Source organism: Bombina bombina, chromosome 1 (genome assembly GCF_027579735.1).
Source record: "Bombina bombina isolate aBomBom1 chromosome 1, aBomBom1.pri, whole genome shotgun sequence".
Classification (NCBI taxonomy): Eukaryota; Metazoa; Chordata; class Amphibia; order Anura; family Bombinatoridae; genus Bombina; species Bombina bombina.
In genome coordinates, this window is record NC_069499.1 from 840,527,014 (window position 1) to 840,551,519 (window position 24,506).

The following is a 24,506-nucleotide window of genomic DNA, read 5'->3' on the forward strand; positions in this document are numbered from 1 at the left end:
AAATCTGATCAACCGAAGCTTCATTCCTAAATGCCCAGGAAGTAGAGACTGACCTAGTCGAATGAGCTGTAATCCTTTGAGGCGGAGTTCTACCCGACTCAACATAAGCATGATGAATCAAGGATTTTAACCAAGATGCCAAAGAAATGGCAGAAGCCTTTTGACCTTTCCTAGAACCAGAAAAGATAAAATAGACTAGAAGTCTTTCGGAAATCTTTAGTAGCTTCAACATAATATTTCAAAGCTCTAACTACATCCAAAGAATGCAACGATCTTTCCTTAGAGTTTTTAGGATTAGGACACAACGAAGGAACCACAGTTTCTCTACTAATGTTGTTAGAATTCACAACCTTAGGTAAAAATTTAAATGAAGTTCGCAAAACCGCCTTATCCTGATGAAAAATCAGAAAAGGAGACTCACAAGAAAGAGCAGATAATTCAGAAACTCTTCTGGCAGAAGAGATGGCCAAAAGAAACAAAACTTTCCAAGAAAGTAATTTAATATCCAGCGAATGCATAGGTTCAACGGAGGAGCTTGAAGAGCCCCCAGAACCAAATTCAAACTCCAAGGAGGAGAAATTGACTTAATGACAGGTTTTATACGAACCAAAGCCTGTACAAAACAATGAATATCAGGAAGATTAGCAATCTTTCTGTGAAAAAGAACAGAAAGAGCAGAGATTTGTCCTTTCAAGGAACTTGCAGACAAACCTTTATCCAAACCATCCTGAAGAAACTGTAAAATTCTAGGAATTCTAAAAGAATGCCAAGAAAAATGATGAGAAGAACACCAAGAAATGTAAGTCTTCCAGACTCGATAATATATCTTCTTAGACACAGATTTACGAGCCTGTAACATAGTATTAATGACGGAGTCAGAGAAACCTCTATGACTGAGAATCAAGCGTTCAATCTCCATACCTTCAAATTTAAGGATTTGAGATCCTGATGGAAAAAAGGACCTTGCGATAGAAGGTCTGGTCTTAACGGAAGAGTCCACGGTTGGCAAGTAGCCATCCGAACAAGATCCGCATACCAAAACCTGTGAGGCCATGCTGGAGCCACCAGCAGAACAAATGAACGCTCCTTTAGAATCTTGGAAATTACTCTTGGAAGAAGAACTAGAGGCGGAAAGATATAGGCAGGATGATACTTCCAAGGAAGTGACAATGCATCCACTGCTTCCGCCTGAGGATCCCTGGATCTGGACAGATACCTGGGAAGCTTCTTGTTTAGATGAGAAGCCATCAGATCTATTTCTGGAAGTCCCCACATTTAAACAATCTGAAAAAATACCTCTGGGTGAAGAGACCATTCGCCCGGATGTAATGTTTGGCGACTGAGATAATCCGCCTCCCAATTGTCTATACCTGGGATATGAACCGCAGAAATTAGACAGGAGCTGGATTCCGCCCATACAAGTATTCGAGATACTTCTTTCATAGCCAGAGGACTGTGAGTCCCTCCTTGATGATTGACATATGCCACGGTTGTGACATTGTCTGTCTGAAAACAAATGAACGACTCTCTCTTTAGAAGAGGCCACGACTGAAGAGGTCTAAAAATCGCACGGAGTTCCAAAATGTTGATTGGTAATCTCGCCTCCTGAGATTCCCAAACCCCTTGTGCTGTCAGAGACCCCCATACAGCTCCCCAACCTGTCAGACTTGCATCTGTTGAGATCACAGTCCAGGTCGGAAGAACAAAAGAAGCCCCCTGAACTAAACGATGATGGTCGGTCCACCACGTTAGAGAGTGTCGTACAATCGGTTTTAAAGATATTAATTGTGATATCTTTGTATAATCCTTGCACCACTGGTTCAGCATACAGAGCTAAAGAGGTCGCATGTGAAAACGAGCAAAGGGGATCGCGTCCGATGCAGCAGTCATAAGACCTAGAATTTCCATGCATAAGGCTACCGAAGGGAATGATTGAGACTGAAGGTTTCGACAAGCTGAAACCAATTTTAGACGTCTCTTGTCCGTTAGTGACAGAGTCATGGACACTGAATCTATCTGGAAACCTAAAAAGGTTACCCTTGTCTGAGGAATCAACGAACTCTTTGGTAAATTGATCCTCCAACCATGTTCTCGAAGAAACGATACAAGTCGATTTGTATGAGATTCTGCTAAATGTGAAGACTGAGCAAGTACCAAGATATTGTCCAAATAAGGAAATACCACAATACCCTGTTCTCTGATTACAGATAGAAGGGCACCGAGAACCTTTGTAAAAATCCTTGGAGCTGTTGCTAGGCCAAACGGCAGAGCCACAAACTGGTAATGCTTGTCTAGAAAAGAAAATCTCAGAAACTGATAGTGATCTGGATGAATCGGAATATGCAGATATGCATCTTGTAAATCTATTGTGGACATATAATGCCCTTGCTGAACAAAAGGCAGAATAGTCCTTATAGTTACCATTTTGAATGTTGGTATCCTTACATAACTATTCAATATTTTTAAATCCAGAACTGGTCTGAAGGAATTCTCCTTCTTTGGTACAATGAAGAGATTTGAGTAAAACCCCAGCCCCTGTTCCAAAACTGGAACTGGCACAATTACTCCAGCCAACTCTAGATCTGAAACACATTTCAGAAATGCTTGAGCCTTCACTGGATTTATTGGGACACGGAAAAGAAAAAAATCTTCTTGCAGGAGGCCTTATCTTGAAGCCTATTCTGTACCCTTGTGAAACAATATTCTGAATCCAAAGATTGTGAATCGAATTGACCCAAATTTCTTTGAAAAAACGTAATCTGCCCCCTACCAGCTCGGCTGGAATGAGGGCCGCACCTTCATGTGGACTTGGGAGCTGGCTTTGGCTTCCTAAAAGGCTTGGATTTATTCCAGACTGGAGATGGTTTCCAAACTGATACTGCTCCTGTAGGGGAAGGATCAAGTTTTTGTTCCTTATTGTGACGAAAGGAACGAAAACGATTAGCAGACCTAAATTTACCTTTAGATTTTTTATCCTGTGGTAAAAAAGTTCCTTTTCCCCCAGTAACAGTTGAAATAATAGAATCCAACTGTGAACCAAACAATTTATTACCTTGGAAAGAAAGGGAAAGCAAAGTTGACTTAGAAGACATATCAGCATTCCAAGTTTTAAGCTATAAAGCTCTTCTAGCTAAAATAGCTAAAGACATATACCTGACATCAATCCTAATGATATCAAAGATGGCATCACAAATAAAGTTATTAGCATGTTGAAGAAGATTAACAATGCTATGAGTATTATGATCTGTTACTTGTTGTGCTAAAGCTTCCAACCAGAAAGTTGAAGCTGCAGCAACATCCGCCAAAGATATAGCAGGTCTAAGAAGATTACCTGAACATAAGTAAGCTTTTCTTAGAAAGGATTCAATTTTCCTATCTAAAGGATCCTTAAAGGAAGTACTATCTGCCGTAGGAATAGTAGTACGTTTAGCAAGAGTGGAGATAGCCCCATCAACCTTAGGGATTTTGTCCCAAAACTCTAATCTGTCAGATGGCACAGGATATAATTGCTTAAACCGTTTAGAAGGAGTAAATGAATTACCCAAATTATTCCATTCCCTAGAAATTACTTCAGAAATAGCATCAGGGACGGGAAAAACCTCTGGAATAACTACAGGAGGTTTAAAAACTGTATTCAAACATTTAGATTTAGTATCAAGAGGACCAGATTCCTCTATTTCTAATGCAATTAAGACTTCTTTAAGTAAAGAACGAATAAATTCCATTTTAAATAAATATGAAGATTTATCAGTATCAACCTCTGAAACAGAATCCTCTGAACCAGAGGAATCATTATCAGAATCAGAATGATGATGTTCATTTAAAAATTAATCTGAAAAATGAGAAGTTTTAAATGACTTTTTACGTTTACTAGAAGGAGGAATAACAGACATAGCCTTCTTAATAGATTTAGAAACAAAATCTCTTATGTTAACAGGAACACCCTGAATATTAGATGTTGATGGAAGAGCAACAGGTAATGGAACATTACTAAAGGAAATCTTATCTGCATTAACAAGTTTGTCATGACATTCATTACAAACAACAGCCGGAGGAACAGTTACCATAAGTTTACAACAGATACACTTATCTTTGGTAGATCCAGCATCAGGCAGCAATTTTCCAGAAGTATCTTCTGATTCAGGGTCAGTCTGAGACATCTTGCAATATGTAATAGAAAAAACAACATATAAAGCAAAATTGATCAAATTCCTTAAATGACAGTTTCAGGAATGGGAAAAAATGCCAATGAACAAGCTTCTAGCAAGCAGAAGCAAATAAACAATGAGACTTAAATAATGTGCCGACAATAATGACGCCCAGATTTTTTAGCGCCAAAAAAGACGCCCACATTATTTGGCGCCTAAATGCTTTAAGCGCCAAAAATGACGCCACATCCGGTGACGCCGACATTTTTGGCGCAAACACGGCAAAAAAATGGCGCAACTTCCGGCGACAGGTAAGACGCCGGAAATGACAAAGAAAATTTTTTTGCGCCAAAAACATAATTTATGCTTACCTGATAAATTCCTTTCTTCTGTTGTGTGATCAGTCCACGGGTCATCATTACTTCTGGGATATTATCTGCTCCCCTACAGGAAGTGCAAGAGGATTCACCCAGCAGAGTTGCTATATAGCTCCTCCCCTCTACGTCACCTCCAGTCATTCGACCAAAGACCAACGAGAAAGGAGAAACCAAGGGTGTAGTGGTGACTGAATTATAATTTAAAAAATATGTACCTGCCTTAAAAAACAGGGCGGGCCGTGGACTGATCACACAACAGAAGAAAGGAATTTATCAGGTAAGCATAAATTATGTTTTCTTCTGTTATGTGTGATCAGTCCACGGGTCATCATTACTTCTGGGATACCAATACCAAAGCAAAAGTACACGGATGACGGGAGGGATAGGCAGGCTCATTATACAGAAGGAACCACTGCCTGAAGAACCTTTCTCCCAAAAATAGCCTCCGAAGAAGCAAAAGTGTCAAATTTGTAAAATTTGGAAAAAGTATGAAGCGAAGACCAAGTTGCAGCCTTGCAAATCTGTTCAACAGAGGCCTCATTCTTAAAGGCCCAAGTGGAAGCCACAGCTCTAGTGGAATGAGCTGTAATTCTTTCAGGAGGCTGCTGTCCAGCAGTCTCATAGGCTAAACGTATTATGCTACGAAGCCAAAAAGAGAGAGAGGTAGCAGAAGCTTTTTGACCTCTCCTCTGTCCAGAATAAACGACAAACAGGGAAGAAGTTTGGCGAAAATCTTTAGTTGCCTGCAAGTAGAACTTGAGGGCACGAACTACATCCAGATTGTGTAGAAGACGTTCCTTCTTTGAAGAAGGATTTGGACACAAGGATGGAACAACAATCTCTTGATTGATATTCCTGTTAGTGACTACCTTAGGTAAGAACCCAGGTTTAGTACGCAGAACTACCTTGTCTGAGTGAAAGATCAGATAAGGAGAATCACAATGTAGGGCTGATAACTCAGAGACTCTTCGAGCCGAGGAAATAGCCATTAAAAATAGAACTTTCCAAGATAACAATTTTATATCAATGGAATGAAGGGGTTCAAACGGAACACCCTGTAAAACGTTAAGAACTAAGTTTAAACTCCATGGCGGAGCAACAGTTTTAAACACAGGCTTAATCCTAGCTAAAGCCTGACAAAAAGCCTGGATGTCTGAATTTTCTGACAGACGCCTGTGTAACAAGATGGACAGAGCTGAGATCTGTCCCTTTAATGAGCTAGCCGATAAACCCTTTTCTAAACCTTCTTGTAGAAAAGACAATATCCTAGGAATCCTAACCTTACTCCAGGAGTAATCTTTGGATTCACACCAGTATAGGTATTTACGCCATATTTTATGGTAAATCTTTCTGGTAACAGGCTTCCTAGCCTGTATCAGGGTATCAATAACCGACTCAGAAAAACCACGTTTTGATAAAATCAAGCGTTCAATTTCCAAGCAGTCAGCTTCAGAGAAGTTAGACTTTGATGATTGAATGGACCCTGAATCAGAAGGTCCTGTCTTAGAGGTAGAGACCAAGGCGGACAGGATGACATGTCCACTAGATCTGCATACCAAGTCCTGCGCGGCCATGCAGGCGCTATTAGAATCACTGATGCTCTCTCCTGTTTGATTTTGGCAATCAATCGAGGAAGCAGTGGGAAGGGTGGAAATACATAAGCCATCCTGAAGTTCCAAGGTGCTGTCAAAGCATCTATCAGAACCGCTCCCGGATCCCTGGATCTGGATCCGTAGCGAGGAAGTTTGGCGTTCTGGCGAGACGCCATGAGATCTATCTCTGGTTTGCCCCAACGTTGAAGAATTTGGGCAAAGACCTCCGGATGAAGTTCCCACTCCCCCGGATGAAGAGTCTGGCGACTCAAGAAATCCGCCTCCCAGTTCTCCACTCCCGGGATGTGGATTGCTGACAGGTGGCAAGAGTGAGACTCTGCCCAGCGAAATATCTTTGATACCTCTATCATTGCTAGGGAGCTTCTTGTCCCTCCTTGATGGTTGATGTAAGCTACAGTCGTGATGTTGTCCGACTGAAACCTGATGAACCCCCGAGTCTTTAACTGGGGCCAAGATAGAAGGGCATTGAGAACTGCTCTCAATTCCAGAATGTTTATTGGCAGGAGACTTTCCTCCTGACTCCATTGTCCCTGAGCCTTCAGAGAAATCCAGACAGCGCCCCAACCTAGAAGGCTGGCGTCTGTTGTTACAATTGTCCAGTCCGGCCTGCTGAACGGCATCCCCCTGGACAGATGTGGCCGAGAAAGCCACCATAGAAGAGAGTTTCTGGTCTCTTGATCCAGATTCAGAGTGGGGGACAAATCTGAGTAATCCCCATTCCACTGACTCAGCATGCACAATTGCAGCGGTCTGAGATGTAGGCGTGCAAAGGGAACGATGTCCATTGCTGCTACCATTAAGCCGATCACCTCCATGCATTGAGCTACTGACGGGAGTTGAATGGAATGAAGGACACGGCATGCATTTAGAAGCTTTGTTAATCTGTCTTCTGTCAGATAAATCCTCATTTCTACAGAATCTATAAGAGTCCCCAAGAATGGAACTCTTGTGAGAGGAAAGAGAGAACTCTTCTTTTCGTTTACTTTCCATCCATGCGACCTTAGAAATGCCAGAACTAACTCTGTATGAGACTTGGCAGTTTGAAAGCTTGAAGCTTGTATCAGAATGTCGTCTAGGTACGGAGCTACCGAAATTCCTCGCGGTCTTAGTACCGCCAGAAGGGCACCCAGAACCTTTGTAAAGATTCTTGGAGCCGTAGCCAATCCGAATGGAAGGGCTACAAACTGGTAATGCCTGTTTAAAAAGGCAAACCTTAGATACCGGTAATGATCTTTGTGAATCGGTATGTGAAGGTAAGCATCCTTTAAATCCACTGTGGTCATGTACTGACCCTCTTGGATCATGGGTAAGATTGTCCGAATAGTTTCCATTTTGAACGATGGAACTCTTAGGAATTTGTTTAGGATCTTTAAATCCAAGATTGGCCTGAAAGTTCCCTCTTTTTTGGGAACCACAAACAGGTTTGAGTAAAACCCTTGTCCTTGTTCCGACCGCGGAACCGGATGGATCACTCCCATTAATAATAGATCTTGTACACAGCGTAGAAACGCGTCCTTCTTTATTTGGTTTGTTGACAACCTTGACAGATGAAATCTCCCTTTTGGGGGAGAGAATTTGAAGTCTAGAAGGTATCCCTGAGATATGATCTCTAGCGCCCAGGGATCCTGGACATCTCTTGCCCAAGCCTGGGCGAAGAGAGAGAGTCTGCCCCCCACTAGATCCGGTCCCGGATCGGGGGCCCTCGGTTCATGCTGTCTTTGAGGCAGCAGCAGGTTTACTGGCCTGCTTACCCTTGTTCCAGGACTGGTTAGGCTTCCAGCCTTGTCTGTAACGAGCAACAGTTCCTCCCTGTTTTGGTGCAGTGGAGGTTGGCGCTGCTCCTGCTTTGAAATTCCGAAAGGGACGAAAATTAGACTGTCTAGCCTTAGCTTTGGCTTTGTCTTGAGGTAGAGCGTGGCCCTTACCTCCTGTAATGTCAGCAATAATTTCTTTCAAACCGGGCCCAAATAAAGTTTGCCCCTTGAAAGGTATATTAAGTAATTTGGACTTAGAAGTTACATCAGCCGACCAGGATTTTAGCCACAGCGCCCTGCGTGCCTGAATGGCGAATCCTGAATTCTTAGCCGTAAGTTTGGTTAAATGTACTACGGCCTCCGAAATGAATGAATTAGCTAGTTTAAGGACTCTAAGCCTGTCCGTAATGTCGTCCAGCGTAGCTGAACTAAGGTTCTCTTCTAGAGACTCAATCCAAAATGCTGCCGCAGCCGTGATCGGCGCGATGCATGCAAGGGGTTGTAATATAAAACCTTGTTGAACAAACATTTTCTTAAGGTAACCCTCTAATTTTTTATCCATAGGATCTGAAAAAGCACAGCTATCCTCCACCGGGATAGTGGTACGCTTAGCTAAAGTAGAAACTGCTCCCTCCACCTTAGGGACCGTTTGCCATAAGTCCCGTGTGGTGGCGTCTATTGGAAACATCTTTCTAAATATTGGAGGGGGTGAGAACGGCACACCGGGTCTGTCCCACTCCTTAGTAACAATTTCAGTTAATCTCTTAGGTATAGGAAAAACGTCAGTACTCGCCGGTACCGCAAAGTATTTATCCAACCTACACATTTTCTCTGGTATTGCAACAGCGTTACAATCGTTGAGAGCTGCTAAGACCTCCCCTAGTAATACACGGAGGTTTTCCAATTTAAACTTAAAATTTGAAATATCTGAATCCAATCTGTTTGGATCAGAACCGTCACCTACAGAATGAAGCTCTCCGTCCTCATGCTCTGCAAGCTGTGACGCAGTATCAGACATGGCCCTAGAATTATCAGCGCACTCTGTTCTCACCCCAGAGTGATCACGCTTGCCTCTTAGTTCTGGTAATTTAGCCAAAACTTCAGTCATAACAGTAGCCATATCTTGTAATGTTATCTGTAATGGCTGCCCAGATGTACTAGGCGCCATAATATCACGCACCTCCCGGGCGGGAGATGCAGGTACTGACACGTGAGGCGAGTTAGTCGGCATAACTCTCCCCTCGCTGTTTGGTGAAATTTGTTCAATTTGTACAGATTGGCTTTTATTTAAGGTAGCATCAATACAGCTAGTACATAAATTTCTATTGGGCTCCACCTTGGCATTGGAACAAATGACACAGGTATCTTCCTCTGAATCAGACATGTTTAACACACTAGCAATAAACATGCAACTCGGTTACAATTTTATTTAATAAAAACGTACTGTGCCTCAAAAGCACTAAACGATTAAATGACAGTTGAAATAATGAACTGAAAAACAGTTATAGCATCACTCTTAACAAATAACACAACTTTTTAGCAAAGGTTTGTTCCCATTAGTAAAATAACACTAATTAAATTTTAAACATAAAAATTACAGAGCAACGTTTTAAATCACAGTCACTATTAAATCTCACAGCTCTGCTGAGAGAATCTACTTCCCTTCAAAGAAGTTTGAAGACCCCTGAGTTCTGTCAGAGATGAACCGGATCATGCAGAAAATATAAGTGTAACTGACTGAAAATTTTTTGATGCGTAGCAAAGAGCGCCAAAAAACGGCCCCTCCCCCTCACACACAGCAGTGAGAGAGAAACGAAACTGTCATAATCAAAACAAGCAAACTGCCAAGTGGAAAAATAATGCCCAAATATTTATTCACTCAGTACCTCAGAAATGCAAACGATTCTACATTCCAGCAAAAACGTTTAACATGAATTAAATACCTATTAAAAGGTTTAATGTACTTTTACAGAGTAATTCCGGTGAAATACCATCCCCAGAATACTGAAGTGTAGAGTATACATACATGTCATTATATCGGTATAGCAGGATTTTCTCATCAATTCCATTCAGAAAATAAAAACTGCTACATACCTCAATGCAGATTCAACTGCCCGCTGTCCCCTGATCTGAAGCGTTTACCTCCCTCAGATGGCCGAGAAACAGCAATATGATCTTAACTACTCCGGTTAAAATCATAATAAAAAACTCTGGTAGATTCTTCTTCAAACTCTGCCAGAGAAGTAATAACACGCTCCGGTGCCATTGTAAAACAACAAACTCTTGATTGAAGTTATAAAAACTAAGTATAATCACCATAGTCCTCTCACACCTCCTATCTAGTCTTTGGGTGCAAGAGAATGACTGGAGGTGACGTAGAGGGGAGGAGCTATATAGCAACTCTGCTGGGTGAATCCTCTTGCACTTCCTGTAGGGGAGCAGATAATATCCCAGAAGTAATGATGACCCGTGGACTGATCACACATAACAGAAGAAAAAGTCCGCGCCAAGAATGACGCAATAGAATGAAGCATTTTCAGCCCCCGCGAGCCTAACAGCCCACAGGAAAAAAAGTCAAATTTTAAGGTAAGAAAAATTGATTATTCAAATGCATTATCCCAAATAATGAAACTGACTGTCTGAAATAAGGAATGTTGAACATCCTGAATCAAGGCAAATAAATGTTTAAACACATATATTTAGAACTTTATATAAAAGTGCCCAACCATAGCTTAGAGTGTCACAAAAATAAGACTTACTTACCCAGGACACTCATCTACATGTAGTAGAAAGCCAAACCAGTACTGAAACGAGAATCAGTAGAGGTAATGGTATATATAAGAGTATATCGTCGAAATGAAAAGGGAGGTAAGAGATGAATCTCTACGACCGATAACAGAGAACCTATGAAATAGACCCCGTAGAAGGAGATCATTGAATTCAAATAGGCAATACTCTCTTCACATCCCTCTGACATTCACTGCACACTGAGAAGAAAACCGGGCTCCAGCCTGCTGCGAAGCGCATATCAACGAAGAATCTAGCACAAACTTACTTCACCACCTCCATGGGAGGCAAAGTTTGTAAAACTGATTTGTGGGTGTGGTGAGGGGTGTATTTATAGGCATTTTGAGGTTTGGGAAACTTTGCCCCTCCTGGTAGGAATGTATATCCCATACGTCACTAGCTCATGGACTCTTGCTAATTACATGAAAGAAATACTATTTTACTTGATTGATTAATTTTGCCAGTAACATACAAAACCATGGTATAGGGTCACGTACAGCTCCAACTGTTTCTGTGTTAAAGAGGCCATTCACTAGAGCCACTCATTCCCCTATCCTTAAAGGGACACTAAAGTCCAAATTAAACATTCATGATTTAGATAGAGCATATAGTTTTAAGAGATTTTCCAATTTGCTTCCATGATCAAATTTTATGTGCATACTTTCTGAGTAGGGATGGGCGAATGTGTACATTTCCGAATTCGAATGTTAGAACCGAAATTCGAATTACAAATCTGAATGTTGATATGAATGAATATTCTTAAAAATTCTATAATCGAAGGCTATTTACAGTTTTCGAATTCAAATGTTTATAATTAGATTGAATGTCCACATTCGAAATTTCGAATTTAACATTCTATTTAACAAATACTATTCAGAAGTTCAATAGTTCATGTGGTAGGGAATCTAGTACATTAATACATAATAGATACAAATATATCAATTTGAATGTTTCTATTTCGATCAAATATTGCATAATTCGAATATTACAATTAAAGAAAGCATTAAAAATACTATTACAAACATATAAATTCGAATTTTTCTAAACGAATATTTTGGAATGTAATTGTAAAATTCGAATGTTAGAATGTTATGTAAACATTGGAAATTCGATTCGAACGAACGTGTTAAAATTCGTTTCATTTTTCGAATGTTGCGAAACATTCGCCCATCCCTATTTCTGAGGCACCATTTTCTACTTTGCATGTGCAAGAGTGCACAGTGCTTACATATATGGGTCTGTGATTGGCTGATTGTAGTAAAGTACATTTTAAAACTTGTCAAAAAAATATCCACTGCTCATTTAAAAAGTGCTTTTGCATTGTCATTTTATCATACACTTGATGGATATGCAAATTCACTGTATTTAATAGTCCTTTAAATGAAGGGGATAGCATAGGATTTTGTGAAGCTGCAGAGGCTGTAGTGATTCTAACAGGGCAAATGCCAGGAACACAAATAGAACTTATTATTAAAAGGGACATTAAACAAATGCTGGATAGAATGATACATTCAAAGAAAAGATAAGTCCATGACTAACATGTAGATGTATTTTTTTAAAGTTTCATTAGATGTTTAAATATAGACAAAATAAGTTATTTAGTGTCTATAAAACACTGGGAGCTGCCATGTTGTAACTTAGGTTACCTTCTCTGCTGTGGCCAATTAGGAACAGTTATAAATAGGTCACTAGAGTGTGCAGCCAATGGCTGTGTGGAATATAACAGTGTTCTGCACTTCCATTTCTAACAGGAACTGAAAAGCTCACAATTTCCGAATGGAATTACAAGAAAAGGGGACAAAATAAATAATGCAAGTATAATGCAGAGTTTTTATATATATATCCTATATAATAAAAGACAAGAGTTTGTCTGAAGCCGTCATGCGCAGTTCAGATAAACTCTTGCAGCTGATCGCACGCGCACCCACCCGGCAGCAGCGCGAGGACCCGGCAGCTCAGCTGAAACAAAGCAGCGCGCGAGGACCGGAGAGAGAGAGAGAGAGAGAGAGAGAGAGAGAGAGAGAGAGAGCTAGTATATATATATATATATATATATATATATATATATATATATATATATATATTGAAATTAAATACTGATTCTGTCTCATTGTAGTAAAAATATATTGATTTGTTTAGGATTAAAACATAACCACTTATTTGCTAGTTATAATAACAGAACCAAAATACAAGTGTCACGTGTTACCTCTTGATGAAAAACATCAAGATTTCCTATAAGACAAGACATAGGGGCCCATTTAGCAAGCTCCGTATGGAGCTTGAGGGCCCGTGTTTCTGGCAAGCCTTTAGACTCGCCAGAAACACAAGTTATGGAGCAGCGATCTAAAGACCGCTGCTCCATAACCTGTCCGCCTGCTCTGAGGAGGCGGACAGACATCTCCGCAATTCATTGATTGATTGAAACCCCCCTGCTAGCGGCCTATTGGCCGCAAATCTGCAGGGGGCGGCTGGTGCAATGCTGAGAGCGTATTGCTCTCCGCATTCGGCGAGGTCTGTCGGACATGTCAGATCATGTCCGACAGGTCTTTTATAAATAGGCCCCATATTATACAGCTATAAAAGTCAAGTCAAATGGTGCATATCAAAAAATCCTACACAAAAGAACCACACCAACATATATGTTAAAGCGTTGCAGCACATAGTATTATGACTAGAAATATATGGACACCCGATACAAGACAAAAAGAGACTTACTGCCTGGCTCAAGGCATTAACCTGCTTCTCCAGCTGGTGTTTCTCCTGCAAATGGATGACTGCCTTGGACTCTTTGATTGAAATCTCCTCATGTAGTTCAGTAATAGTTCCCTGTAGCTCCTGCAGCTTGGCCTCCTTTTCAATAATCTGCAAAAAAATATATATATTTAAGGCAGTGGCAGAAGCTGCAAAATTAATTTTCTTTAAAAAAAATGTGCTTAAAAATATTTATATCATTTCCAGCATTTATGTGCATTAACCATATAGAGAAGGTTCTTGGTTTGAGTCACGGATGGACTCCCATCATGGACTATAAGCTTGTGGCATGAGATTTGTGTCATTTATACTAGGGAAGAAGCCACTATTCAGGTCGACCTAAGTGAGTTCCATTATGCCTTGGACTGTATACATTAAAAGCATAGGGATCTGGAGACAGGTAGCACATTGTTAGATCACTCTCTCTGTAATCTATGGCCACCAAACTTTGATTTCTGTGGTCATCTTTAGAAATTAGAATCTATAGCAGTGAGGAGATATCATTTCTGTCAGCCTAAATCTAAAAAGATCTAAATGTCAAAATTAAATATTATTACTTCTATTGTCAAATTTACTTTGTTCACTAGGTATCCTTGTTGGCAAAAAAGTTTCGTCCAAACAATTTGTTTCATATTTTTCAAATGGTTCAGGTTTGCCAAATTTTGGTTTTGTTACCATTATTTCTAACGGAAACAACACATTTACAACTAATTTTAACAGAAATCTTACATTATAAAATTTGAACAATTAAAAGAACCTAACATTCAAAGCCAACAGAAAATATAGGGATCCGTTACAATTTCTACAAAATTCACCATAAACGTCTGTGGGGATTTTTGTAGTTAAATCATTTGATAAGCTTTTAAAAAGGATTATGATCTACCATATAACTCAATGATTTGTTGCAGCACACCTGGACCTCCTGACTGTCATTTGCATCTGACCCCTATTTAGTCAAAGTAACTTAAAATGGCTGAGCATCACCTAGTCTCCCACATCACTATGACAGGTTAAGGCTTGACTAAGCCTGTATGACTAAAAACATTTACTGCCTGACTGGATGTCCAGGATTGGACAGGGGACATGGACACACGAATGGTCAGACACCCTATACATCATTACAAACTAAGGATCTGATTAGCCAAACATATAGCTAATTTTCCTGCTTTCATGCCCCTTCCTGCACCTTTTTTGTGCGCTCGTATAGCAGAAGAATCACCAAATAGGCATACATGTGCATAAATGTGTAATAATCCAAAGCCCAAATGGTAGTCTGAGGTGTGTATGTGTCTTGAGCAACTATATGGCAGCAGTGTTTTCAAGACACATACAAACTCCTCAGACAACCTAGGATTGCTGGAGTAATGGGAAAACTGCCTGAGTATTACTGATGAAAAATAATTTTCTATTGAAATAAAATGTAAGTAAAAAGACCTGAACTTGGTCCTAGATAACATAAAATCCAAAGAAGATATTTCCCTGCAAACTAAAAGGAGAAAATAGTTTAAATGTCGTGATGCATCCTATTTGTAACTAGATCAGCGTTCTCCCCAGGACCTTTTTAATGGGCACACTACCCAGCTGATTTTACTGACCACCCAGCAAAAATGTAAGGCAATTAAAGGGACAGTCTACTCCAGCCTACTTTACTGTTTAAAAAGATAGATAATCCCTGTATTACCCATTCCACAGTTTTGTATAATCAACACAGTTATATTAATATGCTTTTTACCTGTGTGATTACCTTGTATCTAAGCCTCTGCAGACTGCCCCCTTATTTAAGTTCTTTTGACAGACATGCATTTTAGCCAATCAGTGCTATAACTCCACAAGAGTGAACACAAGGGTATTTATATGGCACACATGAGCTAGCACTGTCTAGCTGTGGAAAAGCTGTCAAAATGCACAGAGATTAGAGACATCCTTCAAGAGCTCAGAAATTAGAATATGAGCCTACCTAGGTTTAGCTTTGAACAAAGAATACCAAAAGAACAAAGCAAAAGCCCAACATCCTTTGAGACTGGTATCTGTTAAAATGAGATCCCAATCCAACTGCAGGATTCTTTTTCCTTTTAACATATGCGCTCTACAAGCCTAGAAAACATCCCCATGGGCAAAGACAGATAGTGGGACCTCGGTTTACGAATGTAATGCGTTCTCCGGGACGTTTCGTATTGGGAAAAATTCGTAAACCGAAACACGGTTTCCCATAGGAATGCATTGAAAACCAATTAATGCGTTCCGGAGGTGAGAAAAAAGGCTCCAAAACCTGCTGCAAAAGGCTCCAAAATGGCTCAGCAACTTGCTGCAAATGGCTCCAAAACCGGGACACTTGTTTCGTATTGCGAAAAAAATTCGTAAAACGAAACACGGTTTCCCATAGGAATGCATTGAAAACCAAATAATTTGTTCGTATTGTGAAAAAAATTCGTAAACCGAGGCATTTTTTTCCCCAGAATTTTCATTCGTAAACCGAAATTTCGTTTACCGAGTCGTTCGTTAACCGAGGTCCCACTGTATATTCTTTGAGACATAGGGGGATATTTATCAAAGGTTTGGCGGATCTAATCTGACAGTGCGGATCAGATCCGCCAGACCTCGCTGAATGCGGAGAGCAATACGCTCTTCGTATTCAGCATTGCACCAGCAGCTCTTGTGAGCTGCTGGTGCAACGCTGCCCCCTGCAGATTTGCGACCAATTGGCCACCAGCAGGGAGGTGTCAATCAACACAATTGTACTCGATCGGGTTGATTTTCGGCGATGTGTGTCCGCCTGCTCAGAGCAGGCGAGCAGGTTATGAAGCAGCAGTCTTTAGACCGCTGCTTCATAACTGCTGTTTCTGGTGAGCCTGCAGGCTCGCCAAAAAAAGACCCGCAAGCTCCATCCGGAGCATGATAAATGGGCCCCATAGTTGTAAAACCAGAAGGCAATTCTGCCTACAAAAATGTCTCAAAAGCAGCTACTATCATTTATTAATTTCATTTTACCCTTCAATTATTATTATCATTATTATCATCAGTTTTTTGTAGAGCACCAACAGATTCCACAGTGATAACCTTTGGACTAAAATGAACTAAATGCATGGTCTAATGTTCTAAATCTCAGAATAGTCCTGGAAAGTCTTTGGCAAAGAAGAAAAAAAAAATCCAGAACATATCTGGGACTGGAAACATTTCCAGAAAAAAAAGAACTGTTAGAAGTAATAAAAAGGGTTTTGGACATAATGACCATAGCACAGAAGAGACTTAAAGGGACACTGAACGAAAAAAAAATATTTTGTGATTCATATAGAGCATGACATTTTAAGCAACTTTCTAATTTACTCCTATTATCAAATTTTCTTTATTCTCTTGGTATCTTTATTTGAAATGCAAGAATGTAAGTTTAGATGCCGGCCCATTTTTGGTGAACAACCTGGGTTGTCCTTGCTGATTGGTGGATAAATTCATCCACCAATAAAAAAAAGTGCTGTCCAGAGTCCTGAACCAAGAAAAAAAGCTTAGATGCCTTTTTCAAATAAAGATATGAAGAGAACGAAGACAAATTGATAATAGGAGTAAATTAGAAAGTTGCTTAAAATTGCATGCTCTATCTGAATCATGAAAGAAAAAAAATTGGGTTCAGTATCCCTTTAAATAGCCATGATACCCAAATGTTGAAACACTTGAAAGTGATGCAGCATAGCTGTAAAAAGCTGACTAGAAAATATCACCTGAACATCTCTATGTAAAAAAGAAAGATATTTTACCTCAAAGGTTCCTCAGTAGCCACATTCCATTGTAAAAGGACTTCTAAGCAGCAAATCAGTATGTCTGTCCCGGGACAGTTAAGGCAAGGGAGTGAGCTTACGCGCACACTCATCTTATTTCCCTATTCAGTTTAAGGAAGTTAAAGGGACAGTCAAGTCCAAAAAAAACTTTCATGTTTTAAATAGGAAATGCAATTTTAAACAACTTCCCAATTTACTTTTATCACCAATTTTGCTTTGTTCTCTTGGTATTCTTAGTTGAAAGCTAAAACTAGGAGGTTCATATGCTAATTTCTTAGACCTTGAAGACTGCCTCTAATCTGAATACATTTTGACCACTAGAGGGTATTAGTTCACATGTTTCATATAGATAACATTGAGCTCATGCACGTAAAGTGACCTAGGACTGAGCACTGATTGGCTAAACCGCATGTCTGTCAAAAGAACTGAAATAAGGGGGCAGTCAGCATAAGCTTAGATACAAGATAATTACAGAGGTAATACGTGTATTATTATAACTGTGTTGGTTATGCAAAACTGGGGAATGGGTAATAAAGGGATTATCTTTCTTTTTAAACAACAAAAATTCTGGTGTTGACTGTCCCTTTAACTATGAAATCTCATAAGAGTTGAGTCAAATCTCATGAGATCATAGAAAACAATTTCATTACCTCAACACTGTTGATGCTGCTGTTCATTTATTTATTTATTTTTACCTGCAGCTGGGAGCAGGTGAAGTATAACTTTTTACACAGAATTTACTCTGCTGAGCTGAGGAGATTGTGAGGTAAAATATCTTCCTTTTTTACATAGAGATGCTCAGGTGATATTTTCCAGTCAGCTTTTTACAGTTATACTGCATCAGTTTCAAGTGATTTAGCATATGAGTATTATGTCCCTTTAAATCACATTGAAAGAATTAAAGGGCCATGATACCCAAATGTTGAAGCACTTGAAATTGATGCAGCATAACTGTAAAAAGCCGACTAGAAAATATCATCTGAACATCTCTATGTAAAAAAGGAAGATGATACTTACCTAAAAATTTCCAAAGTATTCACACCCCACAGTAAAGAGACTGTAGTCCCAGGACTTGCAAGGGAGCGTGCATCTGGCATGTGCAGGCACAGTCATGTTATTTTCCTATTCAGTTTAAGGAAGTTTACTGTGAAATCTCATGCCGTTATAGTAAAGCAATGTAAGGCCTCAGCACTGCTGATGTTGATTGGCTATTGTGTTTTGGGTTTTTTTCAACTTGCAGCTTTACAGCAGCTTTAACTGTTCAATGAGCACTTACTCTGGTGAAATGTTGAGGTAAAATATCTCCCCTTTTTACATAGAGATGCTCAGGTGATATTTTCTTATCAGCTTTTTACAGTTATGCTGCATCACTTTCAAGTGATTTAGCATATGAGTATTATGTCCCTTTAAGAGCAACCTCCTCCTGTGAAATAGCTTCTAGAAGAATGGCTTTTAGGGTAAGGAATAACAAATAGAAAAGATAAAAACGAAAAAAATCGGACCAAGCTTCCAGAAATAACACTTCAACACATAAGACTCCTAAAAATACTCCAGAGAATGTAGCCTGAAACAACTCTATAAAAAGCCATGGGACACAAATATTTACCCAGGCAGTCAAAGGTTCCTAAAACCACATTCATTGAAGCAGGAGTGGTTGGAACACAAGAAATTCTTCTTAGGAGGACTTTTCTTGTAGAACTGTGAAAGGAAAATGTCTGTCCCAATCACCCCTTTGACCTTCCTATACTAAAGAAGAATTGTGCTTGTTCCCACCAGTAACATTCTCAATAATGACTTCCAATTTGGAAACAAAAACAGAAAATGCTGTCAAAGGGAATGACTAAAAGGTAATGCTCGGAGGTAATAGCCCATATATTTATATATTCATAGGGCTTAAATAGAATTAAAAATCCGCTACAGGAAAACATGGTGTTAGTAAATAATCTAAAGATAAATATAGAGGCAGCATACAGAGCCATAAACATCACTATGCCCTTAAAAAAAAGCGTGTAACGCCTGTTTAACTAAAGATGTGATGGGATTTAATACCCAGGTATCTCTAGGCTAAATTGTATGTAATCAAATGATCCAAGCTGCATCTTCCCTATATACTTCTTTGCCTGCTAGAAACAGCAAAAGCCAATGGCGGACCTTCTGAAAACAGCTTTTAAATTTATATTGGCACAAATATAACAAAAGGGTTAATTGCACACATCAAAGTTCTATTGTATGGATTAGTGGTCAAGACCTTAATAAAGGGATGTGAGTGAGGCCAGGATCCATGAGTGTATAGAGTAAAGGAGGGAGAAGGTATTGGAAAACGTATTGAACGTTTTTAGTTGCGCACAGAGTAGACTGTCTTGCAGAAGTGTGGTAGGATTAGGTGCCCTCTTAAAGTTCAGCTTTATTTGATGGAGTACATTAAAGGGATACTAAACCCTCTCTCTCTCATGATTCAGGTATAGCAAGCCATTTTAAGCAACTTTCTAATTTACTCCTATTATAAATTTTTCTTCGTTCTCTTGGTATCTTTATTTGAAAAAACATAATTTATGTAAGAACTTACCTGATAAATTCATTTCTTTCATATTAGCAAGAGTCCATGAGCTAGTGACGTATGGGATATACATTCCTACCAGGAGGGGCAAAGTTTCCCAAACCTCAAAATGCCTATAAATACACCCCTCACCACACCCACAAATCAGTTTAACAAATAGCCAAGAAGTGGGGTGATAAGAAAAAGTGCGAAAGCATAAAAAATAAGGAATTGGAATAATTGTGCTTTATACAAAATCATACCACCACAAAAAAGGGCGGGCCTCATGGACTCTTGCTAATATGAAAGAAATGAATTTATCAGGTAAGTTCTTACATAAATTATGTTTTCTTTCATGTAATTAGCAAGAGTCCATGAGCTAGTGACGTATGGGATAATGACTACCCAAGATGTGGATCTTTCCACGCAAGAGTCACTAAGAGAGGGAGGGATAAAATAAAGACAGCCAATTCCTGCTGAAAATAATCCACACCCAAAATAAAGTTTAATGAAAAACATAAGCAGAAGATTCAAACTGAAACCGCTGCCTGAAGTACTTTTCTACCAAAAACTGCTTCAGAAGAAGAAAACACATCAAAATGGTAGAATTTAGTAAAAGTATGCAAAGAGGACCAAGTTGCTGCTTTGCAAATCTGATCAACTGAAGCTTCATTCCTAAACGCCCAGGAAGTAGAAACTGACCTAGTAGAATGAGCTGTAATCCTTTGAGGCAGATTTTTACCCGACTCAACATAGGCATGATGAATTAAAGATTTCAACCAAGATGCCAAAGAAATGGCAGAAGCTTTCTGGCCTTTCCTAGAACCGGAAAAGATGACAAATAGACTAGAAGTCTTTCGGAAAGACTTAGTAGCTTCAACATAATATTTCAAAGCTCTAACAACATCCAAAGAATGCAACGATTTCTCTTTAGAATTCTTAGGATTAGGACATAATGAAGGAACCACAATTTCTCTACTAATGTTGTTGGAATTCACAACCTTAGGTAAAAATTCAAAAGAAGTTCGCAACACCGCCTTATCCTGATGAAAAATCAGAAAAGGAGACTCACAAGAAAGAGCAGATAATTCCGAGACTCTTCTGGCAGAAGAGATGGCCAAAAGGAACAAAACTTTCCAAGAAAGTAATTTAATGTCCAATGAATGCATAGGTTCAAAAGGAGGAGCTTGAAGAGCCCCCAGAACCAAATTCAAACTCCAAGGAGGAGAAATTGACTTAATGACAGGTTTTATACGAACCAAAGCTTGTACAAAACAATGAATATCAGGAAGATTAGCAATCTTTCTGTGAAAAAGAACAGAAAGAGCAGAGATTTGCCCTTTCAAGGAACTTGCGGACAAACCTTTATCTAAACCATCCTGAAGAAACTGTAAAATTCTCGGAATTCTAAAAGAATGCCAAGAAAAATGATGAGAAAGACACCAAGAAATATAAGTCTTCCAGACTCTATAATATATCTCTCTAGATACAGATTTACGAGCCTGTAACATAGTATTAATCACAGAGTCAGAGAAACCTCTTTGACCAAGAATCAAGCGTTCAATCTCCATACCTTTAAATTTAAGGATTTGAGATCCTGATGGAAAAAAGGACCTTGCGACAGAAGGTCTGGTCTTAACGGAATAGTCCACGGTTGGCAAGAGGCCATCCGGACAAGATCCGCATACCAAAACCTGTGAGGCCATGCTGGAGCTACCAGCAGAACAAACGAGCATTCCTTCAGAATCTTGGAGATTACTCTTGGAAGAAGAACTAGAGGCGGAAAGATATAGGCAGGATGATATACTGCCTCCGCCTGAGGATCCCGGGATCTGGACAGATACCTGGGAAGTTTCTTGTTTAGATGAGAAGCCATAAGATCTATTTCTGGAAGTTCCCACATTTGAACAATCTGAAGAAATACCTCTGGGTGAAGAGACCATTCGCCCGGATGCAACGTTTGGCGACTGAGATAATCCGCTTCCCAATTGTCTATACCTGGGATATGAACCGCAGAGATTAGACAGGAGCTGGATTCCGCCCAAACCAGAATTCGAGATACTTCTTTCATAGCCAGAGGACTGTGAGTCCCTCCTTGATGATTGATGTATGCCACAGTTGTGACATTGTCTGTCTGAAAACAAATGAACGATTCTCTCTTCAGAAGAGGCCAAGACTGAAGAGCTCTGAAAATTGCACGGAGTTCCAAAATATTGATCGGTAATCTCACCTCCTGAGATTCCCAAACCCCTTGTGCCGTCAGAGATCCCCACACAGCTCCCCAACCTGAAAGACTTGCATCTGTTGAAATTACAGTCCAGGTCGGAAGAACAAAAGAAGCCCCCTGAATTAAACGATGGTGATCTGTCCACCACGTCAGAGAGTGTCGTACAATCGGTTTTAAAGATATTAATTGAGATATCTTTGTGTAATCCCTGCACCATTGATTCAGCATACAGAGCTGAAGAGGTCGCAAGTGAAAACGAGCAAAGGGGATCGCGTCCGATGCAGCAGTCATAAGACCTAGAATTTCCATGCATAAGGCTACCGAAGGGAATGATTGTGACTGAAGGTTTCGACAAGCTGAAATCAATTTTAGACGTCTCTTGTCTGTCAAAAACAGAGTCATGGACACTGAATCTATCTGGAAACCCAAAAAGGTTACCCTTGTCTGAGGAATCAATGAACTTTTTAGTGAATTGATCCTCCAACCATGATCTTGAAGAAACAACACAAGTCGATTCGTATGAGATTCTGCTAAATGTAAAGACTGAGCAAGTACCAAGATATCGTCCAAATAAGGAAATACCACAATACCCTGTTCTCTGATTACAGACAGAAGGGCACCGAGAACCTTTGTAAAAATTCTTGGAGCTGTAGCTAGGCCAAACGGCAGAGCCACAAACTGGTAATGCTTGTCCAGGAAAGAGAATCTCAGGAACTGATGGTGAGCTGGATGAATCGGAATATGCAGATATGCATCCTGTAAATCTATTGTAGACATATAATGCCCTTGCTGAACAAAAGGCAAGATAGTCCTTACAGTTACCATTTTGAATGTTGGTATCCTTACATAACGATTCAATATTTTTAGATCCAGAACTGGTCTGAAGGAATTCTCCTTCTTTGGTACAATGAAGAGATTCGAATAAAACCCCAGCCCCTGTTCCAGAACTGGAACTGGCATAATTACTCCAGCCAACTCTAGATCTGAAACACATTTCAGAAATGCTTGAGCTTTCACTGGGTTTACTGGGACACGGGAAAGAAAAAATCTCTTTGCAGGAGGTCTTATCTTGAAACCAATTCTGTACCCTTCTCCATAGGAGGCAAAGTTTGTAAAACTGATTTGTGGGTGTGGTGAGGGGTGTATTTATAGGCATTTTGAGGTTTGGGAAACTTTGCCCCTCCTGGTAGGAATGTATATCCCATACGTCACTAGCTCATGGACTCTTGCTAATTACATGAAAGAAAAGCAGGATTGTAAACTTAGGAGCCAGCCCACTTTTGGTTCAGCAACCTAGGTAGTGCTTGCTGATTGGTGGCTACATTTAACCACCAATCAGCAAGCGCTACCCAGATGAAGAGCCAAAAATGGGCCGGTTCCTAAGCTTATGTTCTTTCTTTTTCAAATAAAGATACCAAGAGAACAAAGAAAATTTGATAAATGGAGTAAATTAGAAAGTTGCTTAAAATTGCATGCTCTGTCTGACTCATGAAAGTTTAATTTTAACTAGACTATTCCTTTAAGGTCTTTTAACCCCTTAACAACATGCGTCGTACAGGGTACGTCTTGCACAAACTGGTCTTTAAAGACCAGCGACGTACCCTGTACAACATTGGGGATAAAAGCGATCCTGATCGCTTCCAGTCGCTTTCCGGTTATTGCAGTGATGCCTCGATATCGAGGCATCCTGCAATAACATTTTTCCCCCATCCGATGCAGAGAGAGCCACTCTGTGGCCCTCTCTGCACCGGCATCGATGGCTGCAATCGTTGGTGGGTGGGAGCCGACGTGGGAGGCGGGTGGGCGGCCATCGATGGATGACTGAAGAGAGAGGGGGGCGGGATCGCGTGCACGGGGAGGGAGCGGGTGGGAACCGCTACACTACGGAAAAATGTGGATCAATAAGTGGGAGAAGGGGGGGGGGAAACAACACAAAATGATAATTGTAAAGGGATCTGGGAGGGGGTGGGGGTTGGTCTATGGGGGGAAGCTACACTACAGAAAAAAAAAATGTATTTTATTCTAAAATGGGTACTGGTAGACAGCTGCCAGTACCCAAGATGGCTCCCAGTAAGGTAGAGGGGGAGGGTTAGAGAGCTGTTTGGGGGGGGATTAGGGAGGTTGGGGGCTAAGAGGGGATCCTACACAGCAGCATATGTAAATATGCTATACAAATTATTATTATTTTTTTTTACATATACCTTTTATTTTACTTAAGATGGCGGGGACAATTGTGGGATGGGGGAGGGAAGAGAGCTGTTTGGGAGGGATCCTGGGGTGTGATGTGTCAGGTGGTAGGCTAATCTCTACGCTAAAGCTAAAATTAACCCTGCAAGCTCCCTACAAGCTACCTAATTAACCCCTGCACTGCTGGGCATAATACATGTGTGGTGCGCAGCAGCATTTAGCGGCCTTATAATTTCAGTGAGAAACCTAAAATTGTGAACATTTTTACGTTTTTTGATCGCATTTAGCAATGAAATGGTAGCATGAAATATACCAAGATGGGCCTAGATCAATACTTGGGGTTGTCTACTACACTA

General features: G+C 40.1%; 1 protein-coding gene across 2 annotated transcripts in view; it reads right to left on the bottom strand.

Annotated features, from left to right (window-relative positions):
- Positions 1-24,506, bottom strand: part of PMFBP1 (polyamine modulated factor 1 binding protein 1) — a 347,880-nt gene that overhangs the window by 242,869 nt on the left and 80,505 nt on the right. For both annotated transcript variants that reach the window (XR_008400176.1, XM_053699461.1), the window contains exon 4: positions 13,395-13,541. Coding sequence is in view for 1 of the 2 variants with exons in the window: in XM_053699461.1 (XP_053555436.1) it covers positions 13,395-13,541 (147 nt within the window). In the remaining variant the exon portion in view is untranslated. The remainder of the gene's footprint in view (positions 1-13,394; positions 13,542-24,506) is intronic.